This window comes from Eptesicus fuscus, chromosome 13 (genome assembly GCF_027574615.1).
Source record: "Eptesicus fuscus isolate TK198812 chromosome 13, DD_ASM_mEF_20220401, whole genome shotgun sequence".
Taxonomy (NCBI): domain Eukaryota; kingdom Metazoa; phylum Chordata; class Mammalia; order Chiroptera; family Vespertilionidae; genus Eptesicus; species Eptesicus fuscus.
The window spans coordinates 64,913,687-64,934,929 of NC_072485.1; the positions used below are offsets into that span (position 1 = coordinate 64,913,687).

General features: G+C 45.5%; 1 protein-coding gene and 1 long non-coding RNA gene across 4 annotated transcripts in view; one reads left to right on the forward strand and one right to left on the reverse strand.

Moving 5' to 3' along the window:
- The window catches only part of ZFP91 (ZFP91 zinc finger protein, atypical E3 ubiquitin ligase), a 34,399-nt gene extending 16,590 nt beyond the window's left edge, over positions 1-17,809 (reverse strand). The window contains exons 1-2 of one of the 3 annotated variants that reach the window (XM_054725302.1): positions 17,336-17,809; positions 14,148-14,173 (exon numbers count right to left, since the gene is read on the reverse strand). In XM_054725302.1, coding sequence (XP_054581277.1) covers positions 14,148-14,173; positions 17,336-17,697 — 388 coding nt within the window. In that variant the 5' untranslated portion in view covers positions 17,698-17,809. The remainder of the gene's footprint in view (positions 1-14,147; positions 14,174-17,335) is intronic. The other 2 variants (XM_008148900.3, XM_054725301.1) reach the window with 2 other exon arrangements.
- An 8-nt stretch (positions 17,810-17,817) lies between these two features.
- Positions 17,818-19,051, forward strand: LOC129151220 (uncharacterized). The gene is made up of 2 exons (XR_008557956.1): positions 17,818-18,548; positions 18,885-19,051. It is a non-coding gene; the product is annotated as an uncharacterized LOC129151220 (long non-coding RNA).
- The last annotated feature ends 2,192 nt before the right edge of the window (positions 19,052-21,243 follow it).

Genomic DNA, 21,243 nt, shown 5'->3' on the forward strand with positions numbered 1-21,243 from the left:
TTTCCAGCAGACAACAGCTACAGAAACACTAAAAGGACAAAAAATATTAACGACCATTAGCAAAATTTCTATAGATAAAATAGGTTTGAGAAAGTGAAAGGATGCTTTTTCTTTGAAAGTGCCAATATGAAAACATGTTATTAACTGAATGGTTTCTATTGCTAACAATTAGCTCAAAATTTAACATTTAAGTTTGAATAAATATGGTTGGACTCTTGAGTAGATGGGTGGGTGACAGAGCAGGAGAAAGTAGGCACGTAATAGTCAAGAGATGGAAAATGAAAATAAGACCAACATGACTGGAGCAGTGAGAACATGTTGCTGAAGAAGTAGGAAAAATTCTAATAAAAAAGGTAGCCACAGAAAGCCAGGGAAGAGTTTAAGTACAAAAGCAGGATCAGATTTGGTTTTAATATTCACTCTGGTTGCAGGTGAGAGAATGACTTAGGTAGGTAAGAGAAGATTCTGGAGACTTGTTAAAAGTCTGCTGTAATAGGCTAGGCCCATGGTCGGCAAACTGTGGCTCGTGAGCCACATGCGGCTCTTTGGCCCCTTGAGTGTGGCTCTTCCACAAAATACTACGGCCTGGGCGAGTCTATTTTGAAGAAGTGGTGTTAGAAGAAGTTTAAGTTTAAAATATTTGGCTCTCAAAAGAAATTTCAATCATTGTACTGTTGATATTTGGCTCTGTTGACTAATGAGTTTGCAGACCAAACTCATTAGCTAGGCAATGAATAATCCTATATAATAAAACCCTACTGTGCAAATCGACTGAACAGTGAAATGACTGGCCAGTATGACATGCACTGACCACCAGGGGGCAGACGCTCAATGCAGGAGCTGCCCCCTGGTGGTCAGTGCACTCCCACGGGGGGGGGGGGGGGGGGGGGGGGGAGCACCACTCAGCCAGAAGCTGGGCTTATAGCTGGCAAGCACAGGAACAGTGGCGGGAGCCTATCCCACCTCCAAGGCAGCACTAAGGAGCAACAAGCCCGGCTCATGACTGGCGAGCGCAGTGGCGGTGGCAGGAGCCTTGCCAGCTTAGGCCCGTTCCCCCTAAGCCAGCAGATGGACATCCCCTGAGGGGTCCCAGACTGTGAGAGGGCGCAGGCCGGGCTGAGGGACCGCCCCCGAATGCACAAATTTCGTGCACCAGGCCGCTAGTAGCTTGAAAAATAATAGCATGGGAGATGGAAAGAATTGGAAATGTGTGAAATACTAAGGAGACAAACCAGACAAAGACTTAATAAAGGAACAGAAGGAGATAGAAAGGTGAATGGATTTAATTGGTTTCTAGATTTATGACCTAAACAATAGGATGGATGGTGGGAGCATTTACAGAAAAGACAGGTGTTTTTGTTGTTTAGAGGAAATACTGGAGAGTGTGTTTCATTCTGGACATGTAAGTTAGAGGTGTCTGCTGAGTAAAATTGTGCATACACAGACCTTCCAATCAGCATTTTAGTACTTTACTCCAAAAAAATATATATATATATCAAAGGAAAGTTAGAGAGCACCTGAACCTTGAGGAAAATCTCTAATCAGAGGTTAAATAAACAAACAGGAAAAACAACTTAAGATGCCGAGGCTGGTTTGGCTCAGTGGATAGAGCGTCGGCCTTCGGACTGAAGGGTCCCGGGTTCGATTCCAGTCAAGGGCATGTACATTGGTTGCGGGCACATCCCTGGTGGGGAGTGTGCGGGAGGCAGCTGATCAATGTTTCTAGCTCTCTATCCCTCTCCCTTCCTCTCTGTAAGAAATCAATAAATTAAAAAAAAAAAAAAAAAGAAATGGGCAATTCAGGAAACAGAAAAACATGTTTTTTACATATCCTAGAATGGGAGGTGAGTACACCATTAGATAAAAACAATATACTACATGTTTGGGCAAAAGTAGGCTTACAGTTGTGAATACATGAAAGTTTATTCTTGTATTATTAATTACTAGAGGCCCGGTGCACGAAATTTGTGCGGGGGGGGGGGGGAGGGTTGTGTCCCTCAGCCTAGCCTGTACCCTCTCCAATCTGTGACATCCCTCTCACAATCCAGGACTGCTGGCTCCCAACCGCTCACCTGCCTGCCTGCCCAATTGCCCCTAACCACTTCTGCCTGCCAGCCTGATCACCCCATAACCACTCCCCTGACAGTCTGATCGATGCCTAACTGCTCCCCTGCCGGCCCGATTGCCCCTAATTGCCCTCCCCTGCCGGCCTGGTCACCCCTAACTGCCCTCCCCTGCTGGCCTGGTTGCCCCTAACTGTCCTCCCCTGCAGGCCTGGTCACTAACTGGCCTCCCTTGCCAGCCTGGTTGCTTCAAACTGACCTCCCCTGCCAGCCCAGTCGCCTCCATCTGCCCTCCCTTGCCGGCCCAGTCAACCCGAACTTCCCTCCCTTGCCAGGCTGGTTGCCCCTAACTGCTCTCCCCTGCTGGCCTGGTCACCCCCAACTGCCCTCCCCTGCAGGCCTAGTCCCCACAACTGCCCTCCCCTGCAGACCTGGATCTTCCCCCCCAACTGCCCTCCCCTGCAGGCCTGGTCACCCCCAACTGCCCTCTTCTGCCAGCTCAGTCACCCTTAACTTCCTTCACCTGCAGGCCTGGTTGCCTCCAACTGCCCTCCCTTGCAGGCCTGGTCCCTCCCAACTGCCCTCCCCTACTGACCTGATCGCCCAAACTGCCCTCCCCAGCTGGCCTGATCGCCCACAACTGCCCTCCCCTGCCGGCCATCTTGTGTCCACATGGAGGGCAGCCATCTTGTGTTGGAGTGATGGTCAATTTGCTTATCAACTCTTTATTATATAGGATTACTGTACTAGTGGTCCAGTGCATGAAATCTGTGCACGGGGGTTAGGGGTGTCCCTCAGCCCAGCCTGGGCCCTCTCCAATCAGGGACCCATTGGGGGATGTCAAATTGCCTATTTACAGGCATCAGGCCTAAGTCAGACATCCCTCTCGCAATCTGGGACCACTGGCTCCTAACCACTCACCTGCCTGCCTGCCTGATCATCCCTAACTCTTCTGCTTGACTGCCTGATTGCCCCTAACCTCTCTGTCTACCTGCCTGATTGCCTCTAACTTCCTCTGCCTGACTGCCTGATTGCCGGTTACTGCCCTCCCTTGTCGGCCTGATCTGGCCCCAAATGCCCTCTCTGCCTCGGCCCCCACTGCCATGGCTTTGTCCAGAAGGAAGTCGGACGTCTGGAAAATGGCTGGTCGACCCAGTCTAATTAGCATATTACCCTTTTATTAGTATAGGTGGATTATATAGGATAGGATTGCTTAAATGGGGAGGAAAAGCCTTTTTCAGCAGGAGATGCTCTTGGCAGACAAAAATACATAATCCCTGTATCTGAACTGAAGGCCAGCCATATGCACTATACTGCCAAACCGGTCATTAAAAAATTGAATCGCTTTCTTACACCTTACACCAAACAGCTGTTGCCCTTAAAACCCATCCTCAGGCCCCACCTTAAGTTCTGTCTTCGAAGTTCACCCAGATTAGGTTCTGATTGGACAGTTTCTATGCCAGTCAGTGTCAGAAGCTCCTCTTCCTAGGCACCATTGGCTAGGTTATAATGTGCAGGTGTTGGGTCAAATACCAGTCTAGTTGTTGCTTTGAATATATTTTTTAGATCTGATTAACATTTAAATCAGTGGAATAAATTATCTTCCATAATGTAGATGGGACCAAGAGCAAAAAAAGGGATTTGGCCTCAAGAATTCAACTAGAAATCCTGAGCTTCCAGTCCTGTGGCTTTTAGAATTAAGACTACAACACGAGCTCTTACGCGTTCAGAGATCATAATAATCTGGCCACTCAGTGTATATATCCCATTGGATGTTTCTCTGAAGAACCCTAAAACAGACTGATACTTAAAGTGATTCCAGAGGAAGAGAACCTTAAGGGGTTCTGAATAGTTTCTGTGGGCTGATTAGATTTAAAGGCACTAATGACTAATATTTCCAGTAATAAAGTGAGCACTAAAAGTCCATTTTCTGATGTGACAAATGGTCATGGTATTCCACACAGCACTTCTAATCAAGGAAATGACTTCACAGCAAATGAAACGCAGCAATGGGCCCATGTTTATGGAATTCACTAGTCTTACCATGTTCCCCACCATCCTAAAGAAGCTAACCTGAGAGAATAGTGGGATGGCAATAACAAAAATTGGTGAAAATTTCGAAGAAACGAAACCCTCATTTATAGATGATGCGATGTAAGCGTCACAGCCACTATGGAAATGTTTGCAGTTTTTTGAAGTTAAAGATACATTTACCATAAAATCAAGCAATTTCACTATTAGATATCTACCCTAAAGAAATAAAACCATTTGTCTGCTCAAAAACTTTTCCATGAATATTCAAAACATTATTATTCATGACAGCTAAAAAGTGGACAATGGATGAATGAATAAATCAAATGGATTATCTATATATATATGAAAGCCTAATTTGTAAATTGTCCCCTCGGGAGTTTGACTGGGAGTCCAATCGCTCGCTATGACGTGCGCTTACCACAAGGGGGTAGCACGGAACGAAGGAAGGCCCTGGCCAGCAGCCAGGGAAGGAAGACCCCAGCAGGCAGCCAGAAGGCCCTGATCAGCCCTGATCGCCAGCCAGGGGTAGGGACCCTACCCGTGCACAAATTCCATGCACTGGGTCTCTAGTATAATAAAGGAGTATTATACAAAGGAATGAAAATACCAATACATGCTACAACATGGATTAACCTCAAAAACATTATGCTAAGAGAGACACAAAAACAATAAACATATTTATAAAATGTCTAGAAAAGGCAAATCTATATACAGATTGCATTCTTGAAATGGGCAAATTTTATGGTACATAAATTATGCCTCAAGGTCCGGGTGAGGCCATGTGTCCCTGGATCCGGGTGAGGCCACGCGCCCCTGGGTCTGGGAGAGGCCACGCGCCCCCGGGTCCGGGTGAGGCCATGTGTCCCTGGATCCAGGTGAGGTCTCGTGCACCTAGGTCCGGGTGAGGCCATGCGCCCCTGGGTCTGGGAGAGGCCACGCGCCCCTGGGTCTGGGTGAGGCCACGTGCCCCTGAGTCTGGGTGAAGCCGTGCCCCTGGGTCCGGCCGAGACCAAACCAGAGGGAGTCGGACCTCCGTTACCACCATTTGTCCACCATCCAGAGCTGAGGGGTCAGTGCTGACATGTACACATAAGGAACTGGTGAACATTGAAATTGGGTCTCTAAAGAACTGTTGGTCCAGAAAGAAATTCACTACAGACTGATTCATTTGCCTGTCAGCATAACTATTATTGCTCGTCTCACATTCAGTTCTTATAAGTATATCTCTAGTGACACATGATCTCGCTCATCTAGGGGAAATGATGAACAACATAGACTGATGAACAAGAACAGAACCAGAAACAAGGAGGCATCGATAGGACTATCGGGCCTCAGAGGGGAGATAGGGGAGGTTGGGGGGAGGGGGGAGAGATCAACCAAAGGACTTGTGTGCATGCATATGAGCCTATCCAACGGTTAAGTTCAACAGGGGGTTGGGGCATCCGTGGGGAGGGGTGTGGGATGGGAATGGGGGGATGAGGACAAATATGTGACACCTTAATCAATAAAGAAATTAAAAAAAAAATTATGTCTCAATAAAGTTGCATTAATAAAATATGCATTGCAGCACCAGTCATAAAGGCCAATAATTATGACTCCCCATAAAGCTACCCAAATGCCCATAAACAGTAGGATGGATAAACAGCGATATATTCCCACAACAGAACAATCTACAGGACTGTTACATAATGGTGAGCAAAGAAACCCTGCACCAAAGAGCACACACTGTATTATTTCATTTACATAAAATTCAAAAATGGCGAAACTAAATTTTGCTACCAAAAGTCAAAATGTTTAGCCTTGAGGGTGGTCGATCATGTCCTGCTTCTTGAGCCCTGTGAACATTCACAAAGCTATACATTTATGCTAAGTGTGCTTTTGTATATCACCTGTAATCCCAGAAAAAAAATACTGAAATATCAAATGTCCTTTAATCAGGTATGATTACTAGTAAATAAATTATGGTATACATATGTGCTGTAGTCATGCTTGGATGCCCACAAAGTATCTATTCACCTCTTCTTCTTTCCTTGAGGAATCAATCCCACTCTTAGAAAGAGGGTGGGATTCCCAATTAGTGTAAACTAATAGTTTTCAATGTGTAGTTTGTATACTACAGAGGTTCCCCAAGAACTTTTCAGATTTTCTCCACAGAAAAAACCCTATTGGAATTTTTATTAAATTGCATTTATAGATTAACTGGAGGCCCGATGCATGAAAGTCCTCCCAGGAGGGGGGGGGTCCTCCAGCCTGGCCTGTGCCCTCTCGCAATCCAGAACCCCTTGCTCCTAACTGCCTGCCTGCTCACTCCTTACTGCTTCGCTCGCTGCTCCTTAGCACTGCCGCAGAGGCGAGAGAGGCTCCTGCCACCGCCGCTGTGCTCGCCAGTGGTGAGCCCAGCTTCTGGCGGAGCGGTGCTCCCGCTGTGGGAGCGCAGTGACCATCAGGGGCAGCTCCTGCGTTGAGCATCTGCCCCCTGGTGGTCAGTGTGCATCATAGCGACCGGTCATTCTGGTCGTTCTGCCATAATGGTTGCTGGGCTTTTATATATATAGATATGGGGGGAAATGATATATTTTTTAAATTTAAAAAAATTTTCTTTAAAAATTTTTAATTAAAAAAATTTAACTCTAAGTAGAGTTGATATACAATCTTATATTGGTTATATTAGTTTCAGATATATAATACAGTGATTCAACATTTTTATACCTTACAATGTAATCACCCCACCAATCCTAGTAATCATCTGTCATGTGTAAGCATCACACTATTAGCTACCGTATTTTCCGGCGTATAAGATGACTTTTTAACCCAGGAAAATCTTCTCAACAGTCGGGGGTTGTCTTATATGCCGGGTGTCATCTTATAGGGCGGGTATATCCCAAACTCTATATTTTAACTGGAAAAGTTGGGGGTCGTCTTATTATGTCTTACTTCGTCTTATACGCTGGAAAATACGGTATATTCCCCTTCCCCTTTTTACCCATCCCCCCAACCCCAGAGTCACAGTAAAGAAAACAGAGTTTAGAAACTATCATAGTGGTATAATTACAAACAGAAGCAGCCAATAAGAAGTTATAATACAAATTGGGCACTTAACTAGGATCAAAGAAGCAAAGTAGGTTTAATGAGGTAGGCAGGCAGAAGACTAAACCATAGTCACCTATAAGGGAATTAACTGCACTGAACCTAAAGGGGTCCTTTCGCCAGATGTAATTAAATCAATCTGGCTAGTTTTAATTCAGAGGAGCTTGATCCTTCTTGGACTTAAAAGGTCAGAGAGTATTACATTAGAACTAATTTCTTTTTGTCAGAGGTTCTGGTCCACTCAGGATCATCTCAGTGTGAGAATAACATTAGGGCCTAATGCAGAGATGAATGTCTCTTAGGGATTTTAGATTCTTATCAACTGAATATAGGTTTCCCCACTCAAGACCTTAGATTTCTTCTGCTTCAATTTTCTGCTACCATGGCATTCTGATGCAACTCTCAAGTAATTCTGGGATGGAAAGGGATTTCAATATAAAGAAATTACTATGTAACAAAATAAACTTATAGCTGTGTCAGAGAATGTACATATATAAAAAGGCAGCTACCATAATAGCCATAATGACCTAACAACTGGTTGCTATGATGCCCACTGTGGCCAGCGAACTGGCCCAATCAGGGTGTGGGGGCAGCGGCCAACCTCGCGGTCCCTCCCCGCTACTGGCCTCCTCACCCCCTGATCAGACTCTCCCACCCTGAACAAGAGCAGGGCCTGCCGGCCAAATGAACCCTACCTTCCCCACTGCCAGCCACGCCCCCGATCAGCCCACCCCACCACGATAGGCCTGCAGCCTCTCCCCCAGGCCACCCCACCCCTGATCACACTCCCTACCCCAATAGGGGGTGAGGCTGGCCAGCCACCAACCTCCTGCAGCCCCTTCCCCCCTGCCAGCCACACCCCCGATTGGCTCCACCAACCTGATCAGCCCACAGCTCCTCCCTCTGGCCAGCACCGCCCCTGATGGCCACCCCACCTCAATAGGGGACAGGGCTGGCCAGCCAACCTCCTGCAGCCCCTCCCCCCACCCGGCCCCACCCCAGATCACCCGCTCACCCTGATCAGGGACAGGGCTGGCCAGCCAACCACCCATGGTCCCTCCCCCAGGCCACTGGCCCCTGATCGGCACCCCTCACCCACCTCATTTGGGGGCGGGGATGGCTGGCCTACCACCCACAGCCCCTCCCCATGGCCAGCCATGCCCTCAATCATCCCCCAACCCCAATCGGGAGCAGGGCCTGCCAGCCAATAGCCCGCAGCCCCTTCCCCCAGCCAACCTGGCCCTGATTGGGGGCCCTGATTCAGCCCTGATCCGGGCGGGCCGGCCAACCTCCCACCATATCCTCCTCCCTACAGGCCCAGCCCCGATCCGCCCTGATTGGGGCCGGGCCAGCAGGACCCCATCTGTGCACAAATTCGTGCACTGGGCCTCTAGTCTATATATATAAAATCCTAATATGCAAATAGACCAAACAGCAAAACAACCAACTGGTCGCTATGATGTGTGCTGACCACCAGGGGGCGAGCGCAGAACATGGCGGGCACTGGTAGCAGGCAGTAGAGCAGGGAACATGGTTGGCATCAGCCATGGCAGGATGGTGGAGCAGATGAGCAGGGGTGCCAGACCATGGTGAGGCGCTGGTCGCTATCACTGGGGCGAGCCTCAAAATTCTTTGCTCCAGCGCACTGCAGTCCCACAAGGAGCTTGCATCCACTGCCAGCACCGGCCCCGCTGGTACCTGGTGCCTATCCCGATCGCTCGGCACCATCAGTGGGTGTGAGCGGCAGCTGCTGGCCCCGATCGCCCCTGAGGGCTTCTCCACTTCCCCCTTCTCCTAAGGGGCGATCGGGACAACATCCATCGCTCGCACCCTCTGATGGTGCTGGCCCTGCTTACACCTGCTGCTTGTGCCAGCCCCAATCGCTCCACGCTGTTAGTGGATGTGAGCAGGGCCAGCACCGTCAGCGCAAGGGAGTGGTGGTCCCCGGCAGACAGGAGACCAGGGGCCACAGCGGAAGGGGCCGAGGAGGGGTGCAGAGGATGGGCCGAAACCCACCCCTGTGCCCACCACAGCCTCGCAGCCCACAGTTCCTTTCAAGGTGCATGAATTCGTGCACTGGGTCCCTAGTGTTCTTATAATATAACTAGAGGGCTGGTGCACGAAATTCATGCATGGAGGGGGGCCCCTTGGGGGATGAACGACTGGACATCCCTCTCACAATCCAGGATCGCTGGCTTCTAACTGCTCACCTGCCTGCCTGCCTGCCTGCCTGATCGCCCCTAACTGCCCCCCCTGCTGGCCTGGTCGCCCCTAACTGCCCCCCCCCACCGGCCTGGTGGCCCCTCACTGTCCCCTCTGCCAGCCTGGTCGCCCCCAACTGTCCTCTTGCCGGCCTGGTCTCCCCCAACTGCCACCCCTGCCGGCCTGGTCACCCCACGCAGCCTGCTGTTCGGTCATCCATCTGGTTGTTTCGGTCATGACAGCCCCTGGCTCTTTATATATTAGAATTGGCACAATGTTATAGTTACTTCTTTATAGGTAAGGGGCAGAAAGTCTCATTTATATAATGTCCTATAACTGAAATGAGCTGATAATCAAGGCTTTCTAAGCCTGTTTGACAATTCAGACATATCATAAATGAGTTATGTCTATACTTCTGGATGTCTGAACCAGGAAAAGGATTTAAAGATATGGGCCATCCTAAGGAATAAGGTGTCCAATAGATCATTCTCAAACTGAGAAATAATATGGTTTCTGCCATCCTATCTAATAAAAGAGAAACATTCAAACTGACCGTACCTCCGCTACGCCCACAAGCCATGCCCACCAACCAATCAGGAGTGAGTATGCAAATTAACCCAACAAGATGGTGGTTGATTTGCATATCCAGGTGCAGAGCGAAGACTGAAGACAGCGTAGAAGGAAGCCAAGCTCTGCAGAAGGAAGCGAAGCTTCAGAGAAGCAAGCAAGTGGGGCGGCAGCGAAGGGAGGGAAGCAAGCGGGGCAGCGGAGCAGGGAGGGGCGGTGGAAACTGCCGCAGGAAGCCCTATTCTTGCAGGAATCTTCCTGCAACGGGTCTCTAGTCTTAAGATAAAGGGCTAGGAAGGAAACAGGGCAAATAAAATGCTTATCTAATGTACTGTCACCCATTTGAGACATAAGCATTATTGTAACAGACACTTGAGTTTCTGAAACCTGATCAGACTACTCTGTATTTCTATAATTAGCTCTACTTTTTTTTCCCATAAATAATTAGTAAAGTCCATATTGAAATATTAGCCAACCTCAGAAGTATTAAGTCAGGAAAAGTGAATTTTTTTTTAACTAATAAGAAAAAAGCCAACTTTAGAAGAGTATTATTTAATTTGTGCAGGAGAGTTGTTTCAGTATTAATAAAACAAAGAGTTGTACCTCTGGAAAATATCACAACCTGTTCAAAATTTTTAAAAAATCTCAGTCTTTGGAATCAGTATGAGTTACTTCAGTCAAAATTCAGTAGACTGAACATGAAAATTGTTCTGGAGCAACAGAATAACTTTTTGAGAAGTTGAAAGACAAGGAAAAGGGAAAGAATTGAGGTGAATTCTTAATATTAAAGAGCACAGAAAAAAGTGACTACGACACTCTCCATTTCTTTATTCACTGATCTAGCTGTTGAAAGCTACTGGAATAGGTAAACTAATGATGAAGAGATAGAGATGGGAGTTAAAAGAGTATCCATTTCTTTAAAATTTTACAAACTTAACAGCTATTATTTATTGAGTGCTCACTGGATGCTAGGCATCGGAATTATTTGCAATAAAAGACAGAACTTGAATTCAAACCCTGAGCTCTAATTCTAGATCCAGAGCATTTAACTGGTAGATTAGAGTGGGATTGATTTCGTGATTGAATAACCCATGACGCAGTTTTAATCTCTCCACAGCTGCACAACTACTATTTAAGTAGTTGCCAATTTCTGGCTTATGACATCTACACAAAGAGCAATTGATTTATCTCCCAACAAGAGTTCAAAATTTCAACCACACTCTCCAAATTATCCTCATGGCAATCCAAAATTTTTAGACATATTCTTTAGATGCACAAAGTACTTTTAGCTCTGATAAAAGCAGGATGAGATTTTGTTTTTTTTGTTGTTGTTTTAGTAAGAACTGCTCTGATACTTGATTGCCAGCTGTCTCTACATTTCCCCACTTCACAAAATTTCCAAAATGAACACAAGCCCTTCCCTTCTTGGCAGACATACCCTATTTTGCAAGTAACAACAGTAACAAAACCAAAAACTTGCTAAACAAAATAGTCATATAAAACTTTCTACACAAAAATTTGCCTCATACAAAATACTTCTGCCTGGTATAACTATGGAAATACTAGCCTCAGAATCTAAAATTCAGAGAAAAAGAAACCTGAGCATTGACATCTAATTATTTACAAAACCACCACCACTTCAAGTTACTGGGGCCTAACACATTGTCATTCTCTAAAACAGCATAAGATCCAGGTTTTAACTTGATATATATACATACACACACATATATTTATTTATACACACACACACACACACACACACACACACTAAAAAAGGGTAATATGCTAATTAGACTGGGAGACCTTCCAGACGTTCTTCTGGACAAAGCCATGGTGGCAGGGCTGAGGTAGAGGCAGTTAGAGGCCAAGAGGAGAGGCAGTTGTGGATGATGAGGCCAGGATGGGACGGTAGTTGTGGGTGATCAGGCCAGTGGGGAGGGCTGTTGGGGGTGATCAGGCTGGCAGGGGGTGGGAGGGAAGTTGGGGGTGAGTAGACCAGCAGGGGGGCCAGTTGGGGCAAGCAGGCCGTCAGTGGAGGTCAGTTGGGGGTGATCAGGACAGCGAGGGGGGGGGCAGTCTGGAGTGAGCAGGCCAGCAGGGGGTCAGTTGGGAGCAAGCAGGCCGGCTTGGGGGGGGGGGGGGGGGTAGTTGAGAGCAAGCAGGCCGGCTGGGGGGGGGGGGCAGTTGGGGGTGATCAGACTGGCAGTGGAAGCATTTGGGGGGCAAGCAGGCTGGCAGGCAGAGTGGTTAGGGGCAATCAGGCAGGCAGGCAGGTGAGCAGTTAGGAGCTAGCAGTCCCGGATTGCGAGAGGGATGTCCGACTGCCAGTTTAGGCCCGATCCCTGTAAACCGGCAGTAGGACATCCTTTGAGGGGTCCCAGATTGGAGAGGGTGCAAGCCGGGCTGAGGGACACACACCCCCTGCCCTGCTCACGAATTTCGTGCACCAGGCCACTAGTGTATATATATATATTCTTAATAAAGGTTTTTCTGTTCATAAATAATGCTTTCACTATTTATGTGTGTGCGTGTGTGTATATATACACATATATATACACATATATGTGTGTGTGTGTGTGTGTGTGTACACACATGTACACATATATATGTGTATACACACACACACACACACACACACACACACACACACACATATATTAGGGGCCTGATGCACAAAATTAGAACAAGAGAAGGCCTTCCTTCCCCTGGCTGCCAGCACCGCTTCCCCCTGGCACCTGGGACCTGGGCTCCCCTCGCAGCCCTGGCTTTGTCCAGAAGGTCATCCGGTCTAATTAGCATATTATGCTTCATATATATATATATATATATATATATATACACACACACACACACACACATATATATACACACATATATATGTGTGTGTGTATATATATATACTAGAAGCCCAATGCACAAATTCGTGCTTGGGTGGGGTCCGGCTCGCCCGCCCCAATGGGGGGGGGGGAAATCATGGAAGGGGTCAGGGGCTGTTGGCAGGCCGGCCCCGCCCCCCTGGGCGAACACCCAGTCGAGGGGACAATTTGCATATTAGCCTTTTATTATATATATATATATATATATATATATATAGAGAGAGAGAGAGAGAGAGAGAGAGAGAGAGAGAGAATAGGAATAAATTAACCAGTCACACTTCAGTTAAGTAGATTCCTGTCAGATACAATAAACGAACAATACTTTAAAAATGCTTAAAGAATATAACTGTTCCAGTTTTAACCTTTTGCACTCGGATGTCGAGTGTGACTCGACACGGTTAGCATAGAGATTAAAATTACTCTTTGAATGTATCAATAATTTGAAATATAAAAAAAATCCAAATAACTAAGTTTGTATGAAAAGAAACTCCAGTTTTTTATTCTACTGCTGTGCTTTGTAAAATCTGGGGTATTTAAAAAATTAAATCCCGAGTAGAATAAAGGAATCGAGGAAAAAGCTAGCGAGTGCAAAGGGTTAAGATGGATGCTATACATTTAAACTTAGCATCAAGGAACATAGTCAATGACTAGAAAAAATAATGAAACAAATGAGCAATTGGCCCAACATAGTAGGATCAATTTTAATAACCTAATCTGCAAAGCCAGAATGAAGTCTCCTTTAAAAAGTGTTAAAGAAAGGAAAAGTGAACATTAGCTTCCCTTCATAATTCAGATAAGAAGACTATATTCAATATACATATTTGGTTTGTTAACTCTTTAAAGAGAAATGACCTAATGACCTCATTTAATTATTCACCAGGCTGACATCTTAGAACACTCTCTTTCCACATTCTTCAAGCTGCATTTATAATTTGAGTCTCTACCAGCATCAAGATTTTGCATATACTTTACTCTTTATATTGTGCATCATTCCTCTTTTTGGTATCTTACGAGAGAGAGAGAGAGAGAGAGAGAGAGAGAGAGAGAGAGAGAGCGCGCAAGCTTAAAAAACTGCAATAAATTGGCATCAAATAACCTCCTTTTCCATTATTAGGTTTCTAAATAAAGTCAAAGTGTTCCACTTACCCAAACTGCCTTTATCTAAACAGGTTCTATCTATTCCAATAATTCTTAACTAAATAAAAGTCACTTTTAAATGGGAACAAATAATCAGGCTGAAGTTCATTCTATTTTCTATCAGGTTATAAGACAATAATCAGTGTAATGTACATTAGAGGTTAGAATGACCAACTCTTACCTTTGTCTGTTATTTTTTCTATACATCTGAAAGAAAAAAAAAATTAAATGAACAATCTTGCACACTTTCTTAAAGCACAAATATTTACCTCTTCAGATTCTTCTACAGTGATGCAGAATTATTAGCTAAAATACGAAAAATGATGAGCCTAATTTTTAGAGTACTGATATAAAACCTTTTTCAACTTTGGTTTATATTTTCTTAGCCTTTAGGTTTTTATTTATTCTCTTGAGCGCATTTACTGAAAATTTATTTCCCTTTACAAAATTTCCTACTCTTTTCATTAACTTCTGAACATTTCAATGCAAATGAAGTTTTTATAAATTTGAGAAAGTTTATGAAAACTGTAACCTAACTATCATCTAACTGTAAGTCTCATTTCACAAATCATAAATTGTCAATTATAGATGAAAAGATTTAAAGAGGTTAAGTGACTTGCCCAAGGTCACTTAGTGAGTTGCAGAAAGCTGGGACTTGAAACTTTCTAAGTCCAATGCTTCTGCCACTAGTATATTATTTTGCCTTCTAATAAGAAAAGAGGTTTCAATCAATCCAATTTGCTGTATTTATTGACCTTTCAAGCTGTTGCACATTTGCCGTCTCTTCAATCGAGAAATAAATGTAGGTTAAACAGACGATTATCAGGAGTTTATAGGGGGCAATGTTGAGATATGGAAAGAAGACGTGAATAAAACAATTAAGAGTAAGATTAAACTTCTTACTTCATTTTTTAAAAATGTGTCATGTTATTAGGAAAACCGAGATGAATCAAGGTCAGAAGGCACTTGACCAGGGTTTAGAAAAACTGAAACTCAAAACCGCTTGAAATGTCTTTTAAAAGATTAAACTTCCTACTTAATTAGTTTGAAAATTTATTTCATCACTCTGAAAATCTATAATCCAGACACACACCTCCACTAATCAATGAATCTTCCCCTTATACCACAAGGTCCTTGGTTAAGCCTCACCCAAGGATATTTTTCCATTGATTTTTTTAGAGAGAGTGAAAGGGAGGGCGAGAGACACAGAGAAACATCTTTGTGAAAGACACACAATGGAGCCTGGGGATGGAGCCTGCAACGAAGGCACATGCCCTTGACAGGAATCAAATCTGGGACTCTTCAGACCACAGGTCGATGTTCTATCCACTGAGTCTAATGGACTAGGGTTCATTATCTTTATAAACTCTAGCTCAGCACACCACCAGGCCCAGTTAACGCTCAATCAAGGTTTACCAAACTCCTTTGATTTCCAGGGCTTGCAGCAAATTGAAAATGTGTAACAAAAAAATTATGGGAGGTACACTAAGAATTAAGACTTCCTCCCCACAGAAATATTGTGAAGGAGAAAAAGATTTAATTTAATAATCTTATCCAAGTTTGAATGTTGTAACATTTATATTGTGGAAGTAAAGACTCATTTTGGTACTTTTTGGTCAAGAATCAGGGAAAAAATAAACTTTTATGGTAAAACTACTACCACTATAGCTACAATTATCTTAAACTTACGAGATCATTTCTATAAGCAAAACTGTTGAAACAGAAGGAGGGGAAAGGTGTCAAGGAGATAGGTATATTACTCTCTCAAATGGGTAGGTGAGAATAAAAGGGAATGTTAAAAAAACATTTTAAGTTATTAACCTTCCTATGTATGGTAATAGGAAAAAAAAGAAAAAAGTTTAATTTTACATGAAAATACACCCCTACACACTTAATACCTTTTTCATACCATCACTATTAAAAACAATAGCTTTTAATAAATATTCACTATGTAACAGACTTCGTGCTGCCAGTGATTTTCGACCCATGTACAGCAAGAATTTTTAAAACATGCAATACCAGACTAGTCAGAGGAACTGACCTCTTTTCCCTTAGATTATTAAATAAAATGACAACAGCCAACACGACAATAGTCGTCCGATGTGAATCAAAATTACACCTATTTTATTTGGTCAAACTGGCAAAAAATATATTATTGGTGTGCTGCGGAATTTTAGTATTTAATTTATGTGTACCATGAGATATAAAATAGGTTGAAAAAGCTGTGCTAAGTGCTACACATGCTGCATTTAATTCTCATAAACTAATCTCATAGGGATTAACATTATATCCTATAGATGAGGAAAATGAGGCACAGGCTGTTTAAGAAATTTGCGCAAGAAATTGAGATCCAAATAAGGCTCACAATAACTTAACTCTTATTTTGGAACAGGTGTGGTTTCAAACCAACTGGGTCTGGTATAAACCACAGCTTGCCACACTCTATCAGGAAAGTGGGGGGTTTAAAACTGATTCCTTCCACTCTTCAACTTTCCCTGCTTTTACTAACTTTTTTCACTTGAAAATCAAAAGACACAAATGATGTTATCAGTCACGAATTCGATGGCTAATGTGATTAACTTCTAGAATTTACAAATGTGTGCTTCAGCGTTTGCAACATAGGAAGGTTATTTTGATAAACAGTTTTAAATATTTATGTTCCTGGTTCCTCTATTATCTCTAGGAAATAAAGGAATTCTAATTAGTCTAATTTTTAAGGATGAAGTTCCTACATTAAAACGTATGCAAAAACAAACAATAAAACGTTACTTGGCAAAAAAAAAAAAATTACCCATTTAAGTAAGTTTGCTATATGAAAGACTACACTTAACAAAACTGGCGAAGTCACTTTTTTTTCCCTGCTAGTAAGCACCAGATTTCCAAAACGTGTACAAAGTAATGTGAAAACTTAGTAGTGAGAAAAAGCTCTACAGGCTCCTAAGCTAATTAAAGGGAAGGGGAGTAGGGGGGTCGACCCGCTTTAAGGCCAGATAGTGCTGTGGGTTTCTTAATGGGGAAGTGATGTAATACTGGAGAGCCGCGCAAGGAGGGAAAGCGATAGGCTGACAAAGGGATGCAGATGCCAGAGTGCGGGATAAGCCTGCGACGGCAGGGATCGGGTGAGTCACGAGGGAGAAGAGGTAAATGCTACAAAGAACGATTTCACGGAGTGGGGAAGTGGCCCGACAGACACGGGAACAACGAGGAATGTAAGACAGCCACCAGGGAAGCGGTGTGACATCTGTCGTGCGAGCCGGCAGGGGGCAGAGCAGGCAGGATGTCACGTGGAGTGGGCACTACGGGAGCCGAGAGGGGAGCGTGCGGACACAGGGGGGTCTACCTCACCGCCTGGAAGACTGCGTTACTCACAGGAGTCGCGGACTCTTCTTGCCCTGAGCTGGAGACGCGGGCTTCGCGGCCTGGGACTGCAGCCCCGTGGGGTCCGGGGGCCTGGCGCTGGGGCTGCTCCTCCGCCGGCGGGGATACTCGGCCTTCCTCCGACGGGACACAGCAGCGGCGGGGGCGGCGGCGGCCGCCGCAGCGGCCCGGCCCCGGTCCCGTCCTCCCCTCAGCACGCGGCTGCTAGTGGTCCCCGCAGGCGCCGCCGCCGCCGCCGCCGCCTCCAGGGGATGTTGTTGGAGCTCTTCTGGAGCCGCCTCGGCCACCGCCGCCTCTCCCCCTTCCTGGTCCTGCTGCTCCGGGGGTCTCGGCTCTTCTGTCTCCCCCGGCATCGGGGCTCGCCCGTCCCCCACCCCCTCGTCCCGGGCGGTGGAGGCGGAGGCGGCGGTGGCCGCGGCGCTGCTCCCCCCCCCGCCCCCTGCCTCCTGGAGCGTCCTGCACTCTCTCACTCTGCGCTCCTCTCTCCCCCCCCACCCCTCCGCCCGGCTCAGAGAGTACCCCCCGCCCCCTGCCACTCAAGGCCCGCTACCCCTGGCGCCGCGCGCGCGCCCGACAAAACGCTCCGCGAGCCAATCGGAGAGGAAGAATGGCTTCTTCGCCCCGCCCTCCGGCACGCAGCGACGTACTGGGTTCCCTCCCCCACTCCTTCCTTCAACCAATCAGGGGACAGCTCCAAGGGAGCGCGCGAGGTTTCCTTCCCCGCGCACCCGTTCTCACCGTTAAACGGCCGCGTCCCGTGACAATCCTAGTGACCTTTCCCTCTCTCCGGAGTTCCACGCGCACTAGGGGTAGTGGGAGGGACCGGTTTCGCGAAGAGGTTGGTGGGAAAAAAAGCACCTCTTACCCCGCCTGGCGCGCTCCCTGGAGTGGCTGCGCGCGCACCTGCCTCCCTAAGGATCCGCTAATGCCACAAGGGCTCTTTCTGTCCTTCCTTAAAGCCGCTTCTTCTACCCCGGCGTTCTTCTACCTCCACCCAGATCCCACTTTCCTGTATGTGGCCTTTCTCTCCCCAGCGTTGCCAATTCCTGAGGGAGAAGAGGGAAATTTTTTTGAGCTGTCGCTTCTCCTTTAAGAAAAAAAGCCCCGTCGCTGCCGGATGAAAGTCTCTGAAAAAATGGCGGCGGTAGAACAGAGGCGGGGTCGGGAGGGCCTGGAGGAGCCGCCTCTTCGACGCATGCGCATAGTAAACTTGCTCAAAAGCATTCTGGGAGTTGGAGTCCTACTTAGCCTATGGTTTAGGGGTGGGGGAAGGTAGGAAACCAGAGGCGAAATGGTTGCCGGGAGTTTTTGACTGATGCAGGATGGGGAAAGTAGTTTAGTATTTCCACAGTCCAAGTGTACTTTTCCTGGGAGGCAGTGTTTCCGGGTTAAAGCGCGACACCTAAGCAGATCCCCGCGCAAATTTTGAGCCAGTTACCTGTCAGGATTTCCTGGGAAGGTTTTCCCTGCTTGTTTTCTCGGCGTTGGCGAAGCATTTCTCTGGTAGTCACATAATAGCTCTTTCCTTGGTTTTGGTTAGATGGCTTCTCCGGCCAGCGTTCTTGTCGGCAATATTCGTCTCGTCATCCTGTGTCTGACCCACCAACCTGTGAGCCCCTGGAGGTCAGGGACTGAATCTGGTTCTGCCGGATCCTCGGGCGCCTACCCATCAGTTATTTGATTACTAATAAAAGTTTGTGGAAATCACTGTGGAGTTGCGTTTCTGCTAGATATTGCGACCACTGCTTCACTTGGCTGTGGCCACTGGGCTGGAGGGAAGTTGTTAGCGTGTCCTGTCACCAACCTGGAGGAACTTGAAGGCCTCCCTCAGGCTCCCTACTCTGAGGCCAACTGCTTCTGCGGTTTTTAACTGTTTCTGCTGCGCAGGAAGCACAGTCAGATTAGCCCTTTTGTCAGAATTTCTTTTCTGCCCAATAACATGTGCAACTAAATTGTCCTAATCCCATAAACGGGAGTTTCCATTTGCTTATCTACAAAAGGATGGCAGTGGGCCTCTCATATCCCTTTCTTCCTTTCATCCATTATGACCAAGGGCAATTTGCAGGACCACTTTCTTACCCCTGGAAAATAAAGCATCCGGGGGTAAAACGCCTAAAGAAAGCGGATGGAAACAAGATCTGGGGAATCCAATTTAAATTTCACATTAATCATTCAGTTAAAGCTGCAGATACAGTACAATATATGCAAGTCAAGTGCTGACTTGCAATTTTCCTTCCAATTCTTTGGCTCAGTTATCACTTCAGATTAGGCAAATGTTTTCTATTTTCTAATGAGCATTTTGCACTTTCATAAGGCTAATGGCATTTCAGTTGTAAAAACTGGCAGAGATGGATGGGAATTTTTGCAAATCCATTTTTAAGGTATGCAGGCTTTTGGAACAGCACTGACATCCAATGGCTGCTCAAAGTAATGCAGAGTGGGAATCTTAATTAAAAAAAAAAAATCTTCAGTGACTCTAGGGAATGGAGAATGAATGATTCCTTTAGATCATCTGAAAAAAAGACCACTGTCTTATAGAGGAAAGTTCACAGGCCTTGAAGTTAAATATAGATTACATTAGGTAGAAAAGCTACCTATTAACTCTATTATCTTAGCAAGTTACTGTTCCTTGAATCTATTTCTCCACTGGTGAAAATGGGGGTAATACCTATTTCACCAGGCTATAATTATAGTTCTTTCCATAGTAGGCTTTTGTAAATGTTTTATTTTGTTCAAGGTGAATAAAATCAGTGGTTTAAAAACAAAGTAAAAGTTAATCTCAGCGTCACTGTTCAGAAAACTGCTATAAAGCAATGTAAGTAGGCAGGAATTATGCTTAATTGAGATATCTGCAATTAGCACTTTGTGTCTTAAACCGTCCAGTTTCATTCTTCATGACTCCTTTGGTTGTTTGCATTTTGGACCCCTGAAATAAACCAAGCCCTGAGAATCCAAAAGTGAATACACTTCTGCTGCATTCAATGGACTTACAATCTATTCAGGAAATTAGGTAAGCAAAATTTCCGGGTAATTAAATAAAGATAGCAAAATGAATCGGGTGCTGGCTATGAAGCAAACTATGCCCCCCGCCCCCCAGCTTCACATGGGGGGAAAAAGTTTCCTGATGCATATAGTTGCAGTGTGATACCTACGTTGGGGGAAAAACACAAGTGCAAATATGCCATTCCCATGAATTCCAGATGAATTCTAGCATGTAGTAGGTGCTCAAATTTTTCAAAATTACTTTTGAATCTTAATTGCCCTAGCCCGGTGGTTGGCAAACTCATTAGTCAACAGAGCCAAATATCAACAGTACAACGATTGAAATTTCTTTTGAGAGCCAAATTTTTTATTTTTTATTTATTTTTTTTAAATATATCTTATTGATTTTTTACAGAGAGGACGGGAGAAAAATAGAGAGTTAGAAACATCAATGAGAGAGAAATATCGATCAGCTGCCTCCTGCACACCTCCTACTGGGGATGCTCCCGCAACCAAGGTACATGCCCTTGACTAGAATCAAACCTGGGACCTTTCAGTCCGCAGGCTGATGCTCTATCCACTGAGCAAAACCAGTTAGGGCAAGAGAGAGCCAAATTTTTTAAACTTAAACTATATGGGTAGGTACATTGTTATTAACTTAATTAGGGTACGTGGTATTTTGTGGAAGAGCCACACTCAAGGGGCCAAAGAGCCGCATGTGGTTCGGAAGCAGCAGTTTGCCGACCACTGCCCTAGCCGGTGTACCACCAGAATTCAAATTTTACTACCTGCCTTTCTATGTCCCGTTTTAAAAACTCTGACCTATTAAAAAAAAAAAAAAAAAAAGAAAAGAAAAGAAACTCACCAAATCAAAAGAGAGGAAGTGCTAAGCAAATACAGGAACCAAAAAGGGTTAT